Consider the following 13,080-nt stretch of genomic DNA (forward strand, 5'->3'; position numbering starts at 1 on the left):
CTCAAGTGGTGGGACCATCCTCATGTGGCTTTGGATCAACTGCCATCCCTCATGAAGTGTTAAGCTAGCTAGTGGCTTGCTGGCTCCAAGTGCACCATCCCAGAAAGTCATCAAATGTAGGGAAAAGTATCGAAACACTGTGGGTGTTGGAGGTTCCCAAGGATGTGTGTGATGCTTTGCTGTTGGTCAGAGTGCCATGGTTCTCAACACTCCACCTGTGGGGGTCAATATGCTTCTTTGGAGGCTTGGGCCCGAGTTAAGTTGCCTAGGTCATTGTTGTAGAACCACCTAACGATCACATCACAATGTCTAGCAAGCAACCAATCATCAGGCATAGTAATCATTCTTGCATCTAGGTGGACGAAGCTTGAATGTAAAGGGCTATTTGACACCTCAAACAAGGATTCCCTTCCAAATTTGGTGATTTGAACTCGCAATGGTGTTACCTCCCTAGGTAGGAGTGGCTAATGGACAACCCTATTAGGCGTTTCTAGCCCCTAAAGGAAAATGATGTTTCCTCAATCCGCCCTTCAATCAATAAGTGTTATGTGAACATTGATGGTAATAGAGGGGAGAAGACTTCATGGCCAATTGCCATGGTCAAAGGGATCGACATTGCGAGGATTCACATCCTGACTGTATAGATGTGAGGAGGAAGCAATTGTGGATGCATGAGTTACAAACCTGACCTTTTCTTTCCCACCCCTCTCATGCGCCTTCTACTTTTTCTTGATTTTTCTTTGTATTATTGCTCGAAGCTCAAAGGGTTAGAGCTTGCTTTGTATGATGTATAACAGTTGTATTACCTCTCAATGATGAGGCTGTTCATTGCCCATTAGTGTTGGGACATGCAAGGGTTCCTTTCATGATGTATAGGAGCAATATGGTGCTCAGGGACCGGGTGATGGCCATAATGAGTGAGGTAGAGCTCATTTTAGGCTTTTGACCACACTAATTTGTATGTCTCATCCATCTTTTTCATTTTGATATTCTTTTGATTTTTCTTTTGTGGCCATTATTTTCTTTTTCCTTTTCTTTTAGTTGCATCAACCTCCCAGGGCCAAGTTCCAGGCCCTACCCAGGTATGAGGATGTATGGGTGCCAAATCCTAGAAAACCAATGATTAGTTGAACCTGAAGAATGGAGGTGGAATATAGTGCTTGTAATGTAAGATGGAAAGTGGTAAGTATGGAATCAGGATAAATGGAACATGCTATCTCAATCAGGGCTTCGCAAGTAATGCCCCTCCTATACCCACTGGTTCATTAGGGAGCCCCACTGGACTAGGATCGAAGATTAGCCCCCCATGTAAGGCGAGGGAACAAGATCACAGTCAAAACCCCGTGTTCTTTGAAGTCACCCCATAATCCGTGCCAAAATCCCATAGTACGAACATGCACAAGCACTCGATTGCAAAATGAATAAAGTACCCTTTGATCGGAAGCCCACTTTCGTTCATGTGCTCCTACTAAATGGGTGAGAACTTGAGAAGACATGACTGATGCAAGTGGTGGAGATATGAATGGCACATTGTCTGCGGCTAGTGGTGGCTATAGGGGCTGTTGGCTAGCTGGTTGGCAGAGATCATGGGACACAAATTTTCTCCTATGGGGTTACCCATTTTTGGTGGGTAACAAACCTCATATATATTTGTTCAAAAAATAAATAAAACAAACCTTGTACATACATCAACATCACATTTGATAAAGTGTGTCTCTAAGTAGGTACCTTGAAGGGGCAACACAAACCACGTGAGAAAACAAGAGTGGCACATATAATTCCCAAGCAATATTCTCAACTAACATTAGATTATCCTTTCTCCGCAACCTACTTTCATATTCCACATCTAGAGTGTCAACTATATTGATCTATCTCCAAATCAAAGTTGTAAGTGGAAGTGTTAACTATCTTGACCAAGCTTCCCTAACTGGAAACTAATAGTTTCCATCACATTTTCATGGGAGCATGTCTTAAAGCAACCCTCCCATGACTCCAAGTTTCAGAGGATAAATGGTGGGCAATACCTCCAACCTTCCTGATAAAACTAGGGTCAACACCCTATATGGATAATTGAACCATACTATGAAACTATTGTTCTTAGATGTTGGAATTTCTAAGTCTAATTGTTAGAAACCCTTCATGTACTTTGTTGATTTATTCCTACCTACTTGTTCTGTTAATTAACACATTATTTACCATGTAAATACTAGAAATAAATACAAGTACATGCTCAACACATTACAGATCATCAACTGAAGGAAACAGAAACAAGCACATAAGTGACACCATTGTTTTTGGATTAATATCCTCGGAAAAACCCAATGCGTGAAAACGATGTAGTTATCTGAGGGTTTGATTTATTAAGCGGTTTCAGAATACAATCTAGGTGCCAAATCCGGCTCACCCAACAGAGAAAAATCTCGGCAGTATTACCTCTCTACTCAGAAGTAGATATTCCGGCTAAAACCCCTGATAAACACTCCGACAGCTCCACAACTCAACCTCTAGGGACCGCGTCAGCTCTTTCTGGCCCAGTGTTAGCCCAACGTCACTATGGCTTGGCCTGTGTCAACCTCTGGAGGCATTGCATCAGTGCTCTGGCCTTCTGAGGCACTGCACAACTCGTGGTTGCCTCTGCGTGAGCCATGGCTGGCCTTGCGTGAACCCTTGGCTGGTTCTGTGTCTCTCTCTCCGGCTACTGCGCTGATCCTCCTGGTGCTATCTCTGCCTCTACTTCTGTATTCACTATCCCCTAGCTGCAAGTTTGGTCACTCTCTCAACTTTCTCAGCGAACCCAACCCCAGAAAGTCGAAATCTTGATCTCTTGGTGTATTCTCCAAGTGACCCTCAAGCCTCCTCTTATACTTTTCTCGTTGACAAATCAACAGCCGAGATTAAGTCCCTAATCAACGGCTAAGATTAGATCTGGCTTGATCCATGACTTTTGGACCATTCTAACACAATTTTATATTAATTGACATTAATATTTTATTTTCCCTAAGTTTAGACTTAGGGACTCCATTAAAAATATTAATTATCTTAATATTTCCCAAACTGTTTAGAATTTGCCAAAACCCTTTCTGGGTATTGGAGATCTCATGTGCCTTAGCCTCTCCACCAATTTTCATGGCTAGAGCACATCCAATGCTACCCCAAATCAACACTCCCTCTTAGCGAGGACTGTGCTCTAGCAATACTCCTCACTGAGTATCACCCTGATCATCTGGAATTGGTCCCTGTGGTGATGCTAGGCCTGCTGCCCATCATCTGCACTGCTACATCTTGTACTGCTACCCATGGCCCTGCCACTGCCACTGCTGCATCCGTACTGCAACTCCCTCTCATCCTGTTGCATCGTGTTGCCCATAGCACTGTCACTGCTAACTGCTGCATTGCAACCCAGTTACTGAGAAGTAAGTAACTGATCTCCCAACTTTGACATCTCTGTCAGGCTAGAGACACCCTCGATGCTGAAACTCCCTGTCGCTGACAAGTGCTCCCTCTCTGACCTCTGCGCTGCTGCAACAACTCCATGCATCTCGCACCGTTGCACACCTCTCTGTGCCATCTTGCACTAGTGCAACACTCCCGTGCTTCTCGCACTGTCCCGAGAATCCTGCACTATAGCTCCCTTTGTCGCTCCATACACATCCGTCTCTACTGACATTTGCCAATACTGCTACTCCTCTTCGGGGTTCTCGTAGCAAGGTCTAATCCAAGAGGCTGGGTACCTCGAAGATCCTGCCCCTCATCGCCTGTAGTCCGTCTGACTACAACTTGATGTCTTCCCACTTCCACTCAAGTGGTGTGTGTGCACTCATGGCACAGTCATCGCTTGTCTCCACTTCCTTCTCTGCCCTTGCTGGCGCAACCTTGGTGTTGGAGGCCTCTCCCTTGCTCTTCTTCCTTGGACATTGGGTCGCATAATGACCCAACTCCCCACAGTGGAAGCATTTGACCTTGGAGAGGTCCTTCTTCCGTTTTTCCTGTTATCCCTCAGATGCTAGGGCAACATCCACCTCCACCTCCTCCTTGATTCTGATTCCCTTACCGCTGCTTCCTGCCTTGCTTAGCCTTCTAATCTCTTCTTGGCGAAGAGCAGCCCACATTTCCTCCCAATCTGGAAGGGTTGCCCTGCCCAATATGCTCTTGACAAACACCTCCCAGTCTTTTGAGACTGCGTTCAGGGATGTTCTTACCATCAATTCTTGATATGGCGTGGCCCCTATAGAAGTCAGCTGATCCCCGATCTCCTTCAATCGATCGAGAAAGGGGTCGATCTATTCTCCCTTTTGCATCTGGTATGATCGCAATTGATTTTCTAGTAACATCCTTCTCTGCACAAAAGTATGTTGGTACAATTTCTTTAGGGCCTCCCACATCTCATTTGTTGTGTCCTTTTCGGCATTATGTGGTATTACATGGTCCTTGACCCTATCAAGAATGATGCTCTTGGCCCTCGCCATTGCCTCCTCGTACTTGTCGTTATCAACTAGGTCAACTGGGATAGCTATCGTCCTCAAGGCGAAGTGCTTGACACGATTCCTGTCTAGAACAGATAGGATTATGGCCTTCCAGACTACGAAGTTTGAGGCTCCGTCTAGTTTGTCCTGGTCTCTTACCTCGTTCACTGCCATCTCGCTGCTCCTCTACTTCCCTCCTGGAAGTTCTTGGTGTGACTCCCTCTGAGCCTCGATTTCCCTCCTGGAAACCCTTCTGCCAATGTCGAGATGCCCCCACACCGTTCGTTAGTGCAATTGCACCACTGATCAAGATTTCTAGGCTAGAAATCCTCGATAGCAACTCCCTCCTCCTTGGCCTTGCCCCATTAGGTACTGTTCTGACTACAGTACCCTACCAACTCCACTCTGCAACTTACCCACAACCTCCTAAACCCTAACAAACTGAAGGTGAGAGCTCCTAGGCTCTGCGCAATCCCGACACCAACAAATTAGCGTCCTTAGCCAACTGCGTCAGCCCTCTTGGCCCCTGCGTGGCTCTATGTGAGCTTGTCTTTGCCTCCCTTAGCCTCTGCACTGCCTCTTCTTGGCTCGGACTTGATGACGTAGGCACTGCGTCACCCCTTCCTTGCTACTTCTCTGCAAGGAACAACTTATATCACTCTGGACAACTGTTTTCTGCTGTTGTTGCTCTGCTCGGCTGATGTCCTTAGTTCTCCTGTGATCTGCAACCACGCTCTAATACCATGTTGGAATTTCTAAGTCTAACTGTTAGAAACCCTTCATGTACTTTGCTGATTTATTCCTACCTACTTGTTCTGTTAATTAACAAGTTATTTACCATGTAAATACTGGAAATAAATACAAGTAGGCCAAATCCGGCTCACCCAACAGAGAAAAATCTCGGCAGTAGTACCTCTCTACTTGGAAGCAGATATTCCGGCTGAAACCCGTGGATAAACACTCCGACAGCTCCACATCTCTAATCTGCCCCACGAAACCCTAGCGTCAGCCTCTAGGGACTGCGTCAGCTCTTTTTGGCCCAGCGTTAGCCCAACGTCACTCTGGCTTGGCCTACGTCAGCTTCTAGAGGCATTGCGTTAGTCCTCTGGCCCTCTGCGTCACTCACGCTGGCCCTCTGAGGCACTGCGCAGCTTCTCGCTGGCTTTGCGTGAACCCTTGGCTGGTTCTGTGTCCCTCTCTCCGACTACTGTACTGATCATCCCGGTGCTATCTCTGCCTCTTTGCTTCTGTATTCACTGCCTCTCAGCTGCAACTTTGGTCATTCTCTCAACTTTCTCAGTAAATCCAGCCCCAGAAAGTTGAAATCTTGATCTCTTGGTGTATTCTCCAAGTGACCCTCAAGCCTCCTCTTATACTTTTCTCATTGACAAATCAACGACCGAGATTAAGTCCCTAATCAATGGCTAAGATTAGATTTGGCTTGATCCATGACTTTTGGACCATTCTAACACAATTTTGTATTAATTCACATTAATATTTTATTTTCCCTAAGTTTAGACTTAGAGACTCCACTAAAAATATTAATTATTTTAATATTTCCCAAACTGTTTAGAATTTGCCCAAACCCTTTCTGGGTATTGGAGATCTCATGTGCCTTAGCCTCTCCACCAATTTTTGTAGCTAGAGCACATCTAATGCTACCCCAAATCAACATTAGAATGATGTCATCGAAAAATCACTTTGGGCAAGTTACACGTCTTATTGAAACCACATTTACCACATATCATAGCAATATTTGAAATCATGAGTAAAACATATAGTACACACTATCTTCCTCATATCTATGACATCCAGGTTACCTTAGCATGATAGTCATTTGGTTATTACATAGCTCATCAATTTGTAGGTTAGCTGACCAATACTCATATCCATGTAGATACATCACAAATTTTATATAAAAATACATCTTTGTATTGACATTTAATTATGAAATGTATGTTTATTTACACCGTGCCAATGGGTATCAATGTACTGAAATTGCACATTTTAATTTGCATGGTAAACAAATCACATAGCTATCATTATTATGAACTTATAATAGTAAAAATAATACTGTGTGACACATAAATATGTCCAAATGTACATATCTCAAATGTTTATATTAATCTAACTGAGTCCAAATGGATACTTCACAATGAATTACTAAAGTGAGTAAAATCAAAGGTCTAACTATTGAAGGCCAAAATGTGGAGCATTACAAGTCTGCCTCCAAGCTTAAAAGTGCAGTAAACGATTTATTATTTAGGTATTTGAGAGACCATTTCTGACTCATATCGTAATAGCGTGAGGATTTTAGTTGGTTGGCATGGGAGTTATTACATTTTATCAACACATTGTGAAAATTTCAACCATTGCAGTAACTGGAAATGATTCTTCTAACTGTAAATTAATTAACAGTTTATTTGCCTAGACAAACAACGAATAATTCACAATTGCAATTTTCACCAAAATAAATTATGCGGAAGATAAACTCGAAATTGAGAAAACACTGGCACACACACAATAAATTTGACACAATTATTTTTAGACAAAAGTCCTGGGAAAAACCCAACTTGGGAAAACTGGTGCAACAACTGAGGGTTTTTATTATTAAGCAACATTGAGAGATTCTGAGTACAACTGGATGTCGAAATCTGGCAATCCTACAGAGAAAAATATTGGCAAAAATCTAGTGAGGGTTTCTCCTCACCCACAAGCAATCCAGGCTTTGACTGCCATCTCCAAGTGAGCCGTCCAAACAACTTCTACGCAGATCTGTGTCACCCTAGTGCAATCCCTTCCATGCTTTGCCTGAAACAACTGCTCCTCAAGCCGTCCTGTATGTTGCTGTTTGAGAAAATGTCTCTCCGACACTCTAGAATATCTTTCTGGCCTCTGGAACTGAAAACCAACTTCTCTCCAGCAAAATCGAATTGCCTCTAGAGGCTTCTGCATAGCCCCTACGTCAGCCTCTCTGTGGCTATTTCTGCCTCTCCACAAGCTACTCTCCAGAACTAGAATCTCTTCCTCCGGACTCACTGTCCTTGCCCCTCTTTGTCTCTGCTTCCCTTTTTTGGCTTGAACTCTTCCGACAACTGCTGCTGCTCTCTAGAAAATCGAACTGCCCAAGGAAATCGATTTCAAGTGTGTGTTCTCCATATACCCATCAACCTCCTCTTATAATCTTCAGTTGGGACTCCAACGACCAAGATTAAAACATAATCGATGGCTGAGATTATTTCTGAATCGATCCATGTGAGTTTTTAGATGATTCACACCTTTCTTAGTTAATACTGATTAATCAAACCCTTTTCCTAAGTTTAGAATTAGGAAATATTAAAAAATAGGCTAATAATCTAATTGAGACACTTCTAGGTGGAATTTCCAAAAATGATTTCTGGCTTATGGAGAACTCGTGTGTTTTAGTCTCTCCACAAAGTTTCGAGACTAGAACACCTCCGATGCTATAAAAACTAACACTCTCTCTTAGCGAGGAAGGTGTTCTAGTGTTGCACTATTGGTTCAACTCCCTGTCTCTGCATCAACCTTTATATACATCACTGATGTCTGGCCACTATGACTGCCTGCTACTGCCTACCAACTACTGCGCAACTTTGATGCCGCATTTGTGCTACTGCTGACACTACTACACTGTTGCCAACGCTGCATCTGCACTGCAACTCCCTCTCAACTATTGCTACTGCTACTGCAACTACTGCAACTGAGAAGCATCGAAAATACTGAATCAATCGTGTCTCATGCTGCATCTGTTTCCTGAGTCCTGATTGCTACTAGCCTCTGCACCGTCCACTAGGAATCTGCACTATTGTTGACTCTGCTACTGAGCCTCATGCTTTGCTATCAACACTACACTGCGCTCCTCAGCACTTGACTACAACTAGTTTGCCGTTGTCACTCCGGAATCTAACTGCATCAACTGACACTGATCCTTCTTGCTGCTGAATACTGTGGGCCCTTGTAGCAAGGTAATGAATCTAATGATCCATGAGGAGGACACCTCAATGGACCCTGCCCAAATCTGCATTGCTTTGGGACTATAGCTCTCCATATAGCCCCACCTCACTCCTAGAGGTATAAATCCAAACATGGAAAAATCTTCCTCTAGCCTGGTGGACAACTTGTCTATCTCTATGGACGCTGTTGCCTGGTCCTACTTCTCCTACTTGTTCTTCTTTCTAAGAGGACACTAAGGGGCCCTTTGATGCTAAGGCCACATTCTCCTTTTCCTTCTCACCCTTCGTGCCCTTGTTGCTGCTTCTGTGATGGTTCTCTTTAATAGAGCTCGCTTCATCTCCTCCTGCTTTAGGTCTGACCACATATTGTCCCACCTAGGCAAGTTGTCTCAGCGCAAGATACTTTGGACAAAGACTTGCCACTCCTCTAAGACATTGTTCAGTGTCAATCGGACAAGCTTTGTCGGTTAAGGTGCCTCTGCAACGATCTAAGCTAATCACGGACTTCCTAAACCTCGGTGGGGAGGGAATCTATGCCTTCACCCTTCTGCATTCTGATGCTTCTCAGCTTCTCTTGTAGGAACATCTTTCGCTGCTCGGAAGTATTTTGATATAGCTGGTCGAGAGCGTCCCACATCTCCTTGGCAGTATTCTTTCCAGATATATGCGAGACTATATTTTTCCGGACTCCATTTAGGATCAACTGCTTTGCCTTCGCCATCTCTTTCCTGTACTCCTTCAGCTGATCTTCATCCTGAGATACTGCCACTACATTATCTACATAGGCTTTCAGGTCATATTCATCCAACAGGAAGGACATCCTATCCTTCCAGATGACAAAGTTGGAGGCTCCTTCCAACCTATCCTGATCTCTAAGCCCAGCTGTGGCCATCCCTGAATTTGATCGAAAATCTCCCTCTTCCTTTGCTTGGCTGCTGAATCTCCTACTCACACTCCCTTATGGAGTGAGAAAAACTACCTGCAGCAACTGCTGACTGCAACTGGGAAAATCAGATTTTAAGACTAGAAAACTTCTGAGAGAAATTTCCCTCTGTGTGCTTTTCCTCTTCCTCTTCCGCTCAAATTTGTTCAACGATTCTGCTGATCTGCTCTTCGGAAATACTTTCTGGCTCTGCCTTTGACTGTTGGAGTTTTATTTTGAGCAACTCAAACTTTTCTTGCCACTTTGCAACTGGAAGTCGAACTTTTGCTCTGCCACTCACACTGCCTGGCTAGGCCCTGTGCAACCCCTGGAGAAATTGCGCTGTTGTTCCCTCTGAACAATGAATTTCTCCCTCTTCGTCTCTGAGCTACTGACTCGATCAACGTTGCTCTGATACCATGTGAAAATTTAAACTATTGCAACAACTGGAAATTATTCTTCTAACTGTAAATTAATTAACAATTTATTTGCTCAGACAAACAACAAATAATTCACAACTGCAATTTTCACCAAAATAAATTCTGCGGAAGATAAACTGGAAACTGAAAAAATATTGGCACACACACAATAAATTTGACAGTTATTTTTGGACAAAATTTCCTGGAAAAACCCAACTTGGGAAAATCGGTGCCGTAGTTGAGGGTTTTTATTATTAAGCAGTAGTGAGAGATTCTGAGTACAACTGGATGCTAAAATCTGACATTCTTAATGAGAAAAATACCAGAAAAAATCTGGTGAGGAATTTTCCTCACCCCACAGGCAATCCATTGATTGCCAGCTGCAAGTGAGCCGTCTAAATAGCTTCTGCACAGGCCTGTGTCACCCTAGCATAGTCCCTTCCATGCTCTGCTTGAAACAACTGCTCCTCAAGCTGTCTTGTCTACTGCTGACTGAGAAACTATCTCTTCGGCACTCTGGAAAACCTTTCCGGCCTATGGAACTGAAACCCAACTTCTTTTCAACAAAATTGAATTGCCTTTAGAGGCTTTTGCACAGCCCCTGTGGCTATTTCTGCCTCTCTGCAAGCTACTCTCCGGAACTGGAATCTCTTCCTCTGGACTTACTGTCCCTGCCCCTTTTTGTCTCTGCTTCACTTCTCTAGCTCGAACTATTCTGACAATTGTTGTTGCTTTCTAGAAAATCAAACTGCCCAAGGAAATCAATTTCAAGTGTGTATTCTCCATCTACCCATCGACCTGCTCTTATCATCACCAGTTGGGACTCCAATGGCCAAGGTTAACACATAATCGATGGCTGAGATTATTTCTGGATCAATCTGTGTGAGTTTCTAGATGATTGACACCTTTCTCAATTAATACTGATTAATTAACCCATTTTCCTAAGTTTAGACTTAAGAAATATTAAAAAATATGCTAATAATCTAATTGAGACACTTCTAGGGGGAATTTCCAGAAACAATTTCTGGGTTAAGGAGAATTCTTGTGTTTTAGCCTCTCCACGGAGTTTCGACACTAGAACACCTCCGATGCTACAAAAACTAACACACATTGTATGAGAAATGTGTCTTTTGTTGCTGTTCTGATTTCAGTTTCTGGAAGAGACTAGTTTGATCCAGTAATTAGATACTACTTTCATGATTTATTTGCAAAAAAACTTGAAATTTGAATTGTTGCTCTGATTGCACTTATATATTTCAGAGAACCTGCTAATGATTATGCTTTGGGGTCAACAAACAGGTGGAAGAGCTTCTACGAAGAAAACACGTCAAAGAGGTCTCTCAAAGGGAACTGGAGACCTTTGTATGTGCTGTAAAGTCTGCCAGACAACAGCCTATTCATGCCAAACCTCCAAAATGCTACTGGCAGACAGATGAGAAAATACGCTTCCGGATAGAAGCACTTGAAGCTTTTGCCTTAGATGCCTGCAAATCTGATGAACAAAAAAGGGCAGCTGCTGAGGTAAGTTCATAAAGGCAGTTTTAACCTAGTGAATCTTAAGTAAAGCCAGTGTTCTGCTTTATGACAGCATCATAGAAGACTCATGTGATTTTCTTGTCTGATCTAATTTCAAGGCTTGTTGCATGATTATCGTCTTCTTGAGTCAGGTATTGAAGAATTTGGGAATGTTAAAAGCCTCATCTTCTGCAGCAGACTTGTTAATAGATATTGGTTATTTTCCTATTCATGTCAATCTCGAGTTCTTAAAATTTGATATTCCCACCAAACAGTCTGATAGTGTTCTTGCTGCTGTGGACAAAATATTTGAACATCCACCTCCTGATCCAGATGAGGTACTGAAGAAATAATTTCTTAATGTGGTGTAGAGTTGGCGCTGGCCACCACTTTCACAATTCTCAGCATTTTAAATACAATGTTTTATTACTTGCATCTCAGATTAACAGGAAGGATCTTACATTTTTGAAGGTCTATGCAATTGATGTAGATGAGGCTGATGAGGTAAGCTTAAAATGTCATCTTGCTATTTATTTCTTTTTTCAAGTTGATATGCTTTCTTCTTTGGCCAATATGTGTACTATAATCTCATATAACCTTGCAGTTCTTTTTGTCTTCATTAACATGGTATATGTTGCTGAATTGTGTTCTCATCATCCAAGTTTACTGTCCTGGTGGAATTTGACAGTTAGATGATGCGCTGAGTGCAGCAAAACTACCAGATGGCCGTATAAAAGTTTGGATACATGTTGCTGATCCAACACGTTGGGTGGATTCCAGTAGCATAATTAACAAGTCAGTGTTGTTTCTTCTAGAATTGTGTACTCTTCCTTCCAGCATTTGGCTGGTGTTTGAGTGTGATTTGTAATGTCTACAGAGAGGCAAAGTCTAGGGGAACTTCTGTATTCTTACCCACAAGAACAATTCCCATGTTTCCTGAGAAACTTGCAATGGAAAAGATGAGCCTGGTGCAGGGACATCTTTGTAACGCTGTTAGTGTATCAGTTGTTCTGAATGAGGATGGAAGGTAGTCGTTTGTTCTTGGTGACTTTTTTAAATGTTAATTTGCTTGCAATATCAGTTTGAGATTTGAGGACAAATGAAGATGAAAGAAATGATATCAGATTTTTTCTTCATGATGCATTTCACTAACTTTTTCTATTTACATTGATGTTAAAAGCATTGCAGAAATTAACTTAGAGAACTCTACAATCAGACCTACTTATATGATGACTTATGAAGGAGCATCGGAGTTGCTTGCATTGAAGATTGAAGAGGAATCAGAGCTGAATTTGCTTTTTGAAGCTGCTGTTCTCCGTTTCAAATGGAGATGTCATCAGGTCTTTCTTTTTTATTGAAACTTTACGTTTCTATCCTTTGTTTGACTCTTCTTAGAGGAAGATGAGCATAATCTCCATTTTGATTGTCATAAATGATTATAGGATACAGGTCAAGTCTTGATTGTCTCCATGTAGTCTGTACAAACAGAGGATCTTAGTCTAGTCATTCTTAAGCCCGGATCATGATTTATTTCCTCAAGTACTGGTTTAGTGGTTTTTCTGTCATAGTCGTGGTATTCTGATATTCTTGCTTCAAAATAATTAAAATGTGAGTGAAGTTCTTCAAGTCACCAAATATGTATTGCAGAGAGATATGTCAGACCTGTGTAGAATGTCAGAGAGCCTAGGAAAGCATGAAATAATAACAAGACACAAACAGTTGAGTCAAAGTCCGTTATCTGTAAATATTATGAAATAGTCTGAATAGTTCAATAAAGCAACAAAACC

The 13,080-nt window shown here is 42.4% G+C and overlaps 1 protein-coding gene across 1 annotated transcript in view; it reads left to right on the forward strand.

Annotated features, from left to right (window-relative positions):
* Positions 1 to 13,080, forward strand: part of EMB2730 (Ribonuclease II/R family protein) — a 230,898-nt gene that overhangs the window by 165,293 nt on the left and 52,525 nt on the right. Inside the window, exons 6-11 of the mRNA XM_089411263.1 lie at positions 11,078 to 11,299; positions 11,446 to 11,631; positions 11,735 to 11,797; positions 11,982 to 12,088; positions 12,171 to 12,320; positions 12,474 to 12,633. Of these exons, the coding sequence (XP_089267389.1) occupies positions 11,078 to 11,299; positions 11,446 to 11,631; positions 11,735 to 11,797; positions 11,982 to 12,088; positions 12,171 to 12,320; positions 12,474 to 12,633 (888 nt within the window). The remainder of the gene's footprint in view (positions 1 to 11,077; positions 11,300 to 11,445; positions 11,632 to 11,734; positions 11,798 to 11,981; positions 12,089 to 12,170; positions 12,321 to 12,473; positions 12,634 to 13,080) is intronic.

The sequence above is a fragment of the Pinus tabuliformis genome, chromosome 3_1, assembly GCF_031772625.1.
Source record: "Pinus tabuliformis cultivar Carrire ecotype Pingquan chromosome 3_1, CPIR1, whole genome shotgun sequence".
NCBI lineage: Eukaryota > Viridiplantae > Streptophyta > Pinopsida > Pinales > Pinaceae > Pinus > Pinus tabuliformis.